General features: G+C 36.0%; 1 protein-coding gene across 1 annotated transcript; it reads left to right on the top strand.

Annotated features, from left to right (window-relative positions):
• Window positions 1-248: 248 nt before the first annotated feature.
• On the top strand, window positions 249-4,617 carry LOC130641358 (uncharacterized). The gene is made up of 3 exons (XM_057448129.1): window positions 249-877; window positions 1,132-1,761; window positions 1,983-4,617. Exons 1-3 carry the CDS (start codon window positions 814-816, stop codon window positions 4,274-4,276), a joined length of 2,988 nt encoding a protein of 995 aa, XP_057304112.1. The 5' UTR covers window positions 249-813; the 3' UTR covers window positions 4,277-4,617.
• Window positions 4,618-5,251: the final 634 nt, after the last annotated feature.

Here is a 5,251-nt window from a genome sequence, read left to right as displayed (position 1 = left end):
TTTTTAGAACAGCTCGCCCTATAAAGTCAGCTCAAAAATGCCGACATCAACAGCAACTGTTGTTAAGAATTTAAAGGACTAAGACTGGGACTAAATAAATTTCACTTGTACCAGGGGAAAATAATTACCCTCAAAACCATACGAAATTATAAATCTTGCCTGTTTATATTGAGAAGAAAAAGCGCAATTGAAATTTCTACATAATCGAGGTGCCTGTATTTCTTATATCCTCTACTACGACCTTTTTAAACAAAACAATTCGTCTTTCCATCTGTTTTTCACATAGAGTTTGTTTTTACCGATTGTTTTAAAATCCAACGACAAAGCGTATTTATTTGTATTACATTCTCTTGCACTTATATCTTGTGCATCTTCTCTATATCAGAAATGCCCGCACTCTATCTGCCACACTAAATAAGATCGTGCTAAAAACGCACGAAGTAGCGATCCTACGACAGGTGAAAATGTAAGAACTGGTGGACCCGCTGATTGGATAACGACTCGTATATATTAAAGCTTTTTGCGACTTAATTTTGCGAAAGTATCTTAAAGTAAAAGAAACAGAAATCATTAGGCCCGGTATAACACATAAATATATATAATATTAAATAATATTAAAATATTAACTTATACCTCAAATGAGTTTGTGTTTATTGTTTAAAATCGTACTTATGCAGTAACAGCAGCTGAATATTCACGGTTGGTTAAACACACATTAATGGTCTGACTGTGCGAAGAAGTTGCAGCGAAAAAATCAGTAGCAAGATGGAAATTCTTTAAACAATCTGCAAAATGGTTACTACCTAAACCAAAATGAAATTTTGCATATTAATTGAGGTTATAGTGTTGGTTTCATGTGTATTTTGTAGTCAATCGCGTAAGTGTATTTAAGCTGCAGTTTTATGATGGTGTTACCTAGAGATTTTCGCACTTTTCTGTATGTTTCTTCTTACTCTGAAGTGCAATCTTATGAACAAAATTATATACAACTTTTCTATAAAATCACCAAGGTTAGTTTAGGCCCCCAAACTCCTAAAATTCGTGAAAACTTTTTAAAGGTATAGATAATAAATATAATTTGACATAGATCTGAAAAATGAATGTTGAATAAAAATGATGTATAATATTTAGATATTTCGTCTCACCATCATCACAAGCATTCAAGAAGATCAGAATACCCCCGTTTATATCATGACAATAACGAGTATCCTGTTCAAAAATCACATAGGCGCCAGGAGGTAATACATGCTTTGAATGACGATTCTGAAAAAACGGACGATAGTGATGATATTGACTCACTTGGCACATCAATGGACGCAACAGGAGCCGAAATCAAAGACTCTGATAAAAAGCAAGTAGAAGTGCCTGAAGTGAAACAAAAAGATGTCACCGGGACTACGAAGGATATTATACAGAAAATTAAGGAAATACAAGATAGGCTATTCAAAAGGACGGGAAGTAAAGAATTAGAAAGTAAATTAAAACAAATGGAAGGCTTTCCAGATGCCAAGCAACCTTTAACAGAAGCTAAAAAGGGAGAAAAAACAGGAGCTAAGTCTGATTTACAAAATAATACAAAGACTAGTGAGGATAAAAGTGACAAAAAATTGAGCGATGGTTCTAAAAAACCAGACAGGAGGAAAATTATTCCAGAAGAAGTAGTAGACAAAATTTTAGAAAAGTTTCAGCAGCTTCGACAAGAAGCAAAACATATGGCTTTACTGGAAACTAAACATGATGCTGAGAAAGAAATCAGTGAAGGTTAGTCTTGGCAAACACTTCTTATTCTTGCCCCATTCTCTTTTTTCCCTTTCTTTTTACGTTTTTTTTTTTATAATTATTGTATTCCAAAATTTTGGCGAGATGACAGTTAGGATTCCAAATTCCATTCATTTGAAATGCTTACATGTTAGCTACAGCCACTTCAAAATTTTGCTAAAATAAGCATAGTGTAGAAAATTATTTTAATCATTTTTTATTAGGTAAGTCCGTGTCTCACAGTCCTTACGAAACCATTGGTCCAGCAAAACCAAACGCAGAATTGAAAAACAGAACACAAGAGCCTGATATCCAGCCAGCAGGAGTTGATGAAAAGTTAGACTTGGCCATGCAAAGCGCATCAAACGCACCAAATAATAATCCAGCATCGAATGCACCAAATAATAATCCAGCATCAATTGCATCAAATAATAATCCAGGAAGCATTGAGATACCAATTGGTAACGCAGCTAATCAAATTCCAAACAACGCAAACGGCATGACTAAGATGCCCAACATGCCAGTCATGTTTATTAGAAATGGTCAAATGTTAGTGCCAGTGTTTGGATCAAACGTTCAAACATCACCTATGAGTGTCACTGGGAACGCAATGGCACAGTTTAATGGTAATCCTGGCGTAGCAATGCCCAACTTACCAAATAATGTTGTACCTATGAGTAGTCCACAACAACTTACAGCTGCTTTCATGGGGTCCATGCAAAATGCGATGATGAACGGAGCTGGAAATCAATTTCAGCCAGTATTTAGCCAACAACCATCTGCTCAATATATTCCAGCTCGTTCTGCAAGCGAATCCGCATCTTCGCGATGTGACATTCCTGGAGCAAGTTGCCCAACACCTACCCAATCATTTGCTCCTCAACAAAATCCAACTAATAACATTGCATCTGTTGACAACGCTCCTTCAACTTCTGATTTAATTAAAAACATTTTAAATGCTCCAGGATTTCCTCAATTGGCAGCTCGCCTAATGTCTGAGTCATACCAAGGGAATAGACAACAGCCTCAAATGGGTGATTCCCGTGGGTTTAATAACATGTCTCCTATAAAGTCAGAGCAAGGCCTGATTCCGATGGCACAATTCGCAGGGATGCCTCAGATGGGTGATGGTTCACAACAAGGTGATGGTTTACAGCAGGGCATGGCAGGTTTTGCTCCAACTAGTGCAGAAAATGCACAAGGACTAAGTCCTGGATCTGTGCAATTTAATTTGCAAAACAGCCTTGCTTCTAATCCAGGTCAGATATCAATGTTGCAAAATCAACCTGCTTCACCCGATCCGATGAACGTCCAACGGGAATTGTTTAAAATGCAACAGCCAACCAACCCTATTGGTCCATTAATGGGAAACCCGTTTCAAGATGCTTATCCTGACCGCAACGATAACATGGAGCAAATGCAACGCGAGAATCAAATATTCAGTGCTAGAAATATCGCTATGAATGACATATCAGATCCTGCAGGACAAGAAGAGGAGCGAGGAGTAATGCAGCAGCAGACGCCTGAACAATTATTAAATTTTGCTAAATATAAAAATATGCAAGACCGACAAGAGGATGATAATGGACAACAACGAATGGGACCAACAAGGATGTCTATGGAACGTGGCGGAACAGAACGTAGCCTACTTTCAGGTGTGGATCCTGGTAGTTTGTTAGATAAACTTCATGGTGCACAACTAAAGGTGGATATGATGGGTGCTGGTGATCCACAGATGTTCAGTCCTACATACAAAGAGAAAATGCAGAAAGAAAGTTCGGAATTTGAAGGAAATCCAGATGATCTTTTGGAGATGTTAAGGCGTCAAAATGATAAAGTCTTTCATAAGAACTTTGGAGATTATAGTAAATCCAGACTGAGAGAACAACGTGCAAGGTCAAGACAGCTGCCATTAGGTTCTGTCGATCCAAGTTTTGCTGACGACATATCTAATGACGATGGATTTAATCAACCTTTCGACGTTCAGAGTAAATCTTTAGCAACTGAGAATGAAGATAATCAATTTCTCAACGGCAGACATCATTTACCAAGCCGACACGATCTATCTGTCCTACCTGATAATTTTGTTCAATACAAACACGGGAGAATGTCAATGGATTCTGCAGATGTTGTCAATTCGTTTTTCCGAGATCCACAATATTATAGAAACAAAATTGCTCATCCTCCGGGTAGTAAAAGTAATATAAAAACTAACAAAAAAGTTAAACCGGTTGTCAGAGCTTCTATAACAAAGACATTACCAGAAGATAATGTGGAACTTAGAGTAAATGGAAAAAAACTCGTTGATAAGAACACATTAAGAAGTAAAATAGTCAATGGTAAAATAGTAAAAGCTAAAGGCAAAACTTTGTCTTCTAAAGGACCTGTGCAAATTGAATTATCGCATGGCGAAGATAAAAGAAAAATAATTAATATTGTAACAAAGTCTAAGTATAATGTCACTGAAGACAGAAGACGAACAAAAATACCAAAAGTACAGTTAATTGAAGATGACTGAAGTGGAACAGGATATTCTAGTACATTGATACAAAGTGAAAACTCCATTGCAGAGTAAACCACCTAAGTGTTATGGCAATTTTCCTGGTTAAATTGCTATATTCCACTTGTGGAAGAAAAAGATATTGAGTTCCGTTCAATATGTAAGCCTTGAAAAGGTGTTAAACAAGTCGAATGTTTTAATTAACCAGAACGGTAAAAAGAGATCGCCAGTCAGAGGATGTTTTAGGCTAGTAGTGAAACTGGATGACATGTGTTACGATGTTTCATCAATGAAGTTTGCAAAATACTGAACCTTATTTTTCAAATTTTGCACATTGCATAAAAATATTTATGTTATCATCTAACATTTTTTTATTGTATTTCTTCCCTGTAATTATATCTCCCAGTCAATTATCTGCGGTTAAATCTCACGTATTTCCGTACTTAATTAACAAACATTTTAATAAATGAGAACGCTCCGCAACTGACTCCTTAAAACCTGAATTTTAAACCTTACTTTACAAAAACCTTCTTCTTCATGTTGACAATAAGTCACATTGTTCATAATTGTACCTGTACATATATATTTTGTAAGAATTAGTGAATAAAACATAATCGTGTTTAGTTTTTTGGTCCACAGTATATACCTTTAAGAAAAGGTAATATTTCGCCAATTAGGCTTTTTGATATCGAGAAAATGCAATTAGGAACAGCAACAGGGCAAGTACGTAGCAACATAGTCCACTTAAATTAACGTGTAAGAGTAATGTGCTTACTGGGGAACTGAATTTTTAAATAAAATGACTGCTGGTCTTATTTAAGTACTGTTGAATTTCTTAATCATTGGCTTAACATAAATTTCCTCGTTTATCTTTTATTGTTTTACCAGAAACGATATTCCTGCTTTGCAACATTCGCACTGCCTGTCCTTGCTGGGATTTACTTCGCTGAGATTTATTTAAACAATACGATTTAAACACCTCTACATTTATCG

This window comes from Hydractinia symbiolongicarpus, chromosome 4, assembly GCF_029227915.1.
Source record: "Hydractinia symbiolongicarpus strain clone_291-10 chromosome 4, HSymV2.1, whole genome shotgun sequence".
Classification (NCBI taxonomy): Eukaryota; Metazoa; Cnidaria; class Hydrozoa; order Anthoathecata; family Hydractiniidae; genus Hydractinia; species Hydractinia symbiolongicarpus.
This window is presented reverse-complemented; position numbering and strand designations above follow the sequence as displayed.

What these genes read in the sequence shown, in the direction of transcription:
- LOC130641358 (XM_057448129.1), top strand. Translation starts at nt 814, where the DNA reads ATGAAATTTTGCATATTAATTGAGGTTATAGTGTTGGTTTCATGTGTA. An exon ending in TGTATTTTGTAGTCAATCGC is followed by an intron (nt 878 to 1,131) that starts GTAAGTGTATTT and finishes TATAATATTTAG; the next exon opens with ATATTTCGTCTCACCATCAT. An exon ending in TGAGAAAGAAATCAGTGAAG is followed by an intron (nt 1,762 to 1,982) that starts GTTAGTCTTGGC and finishes ATTTTTTATTAG; the next exon opens with GTAAGTCCGTGTCTCACAGT.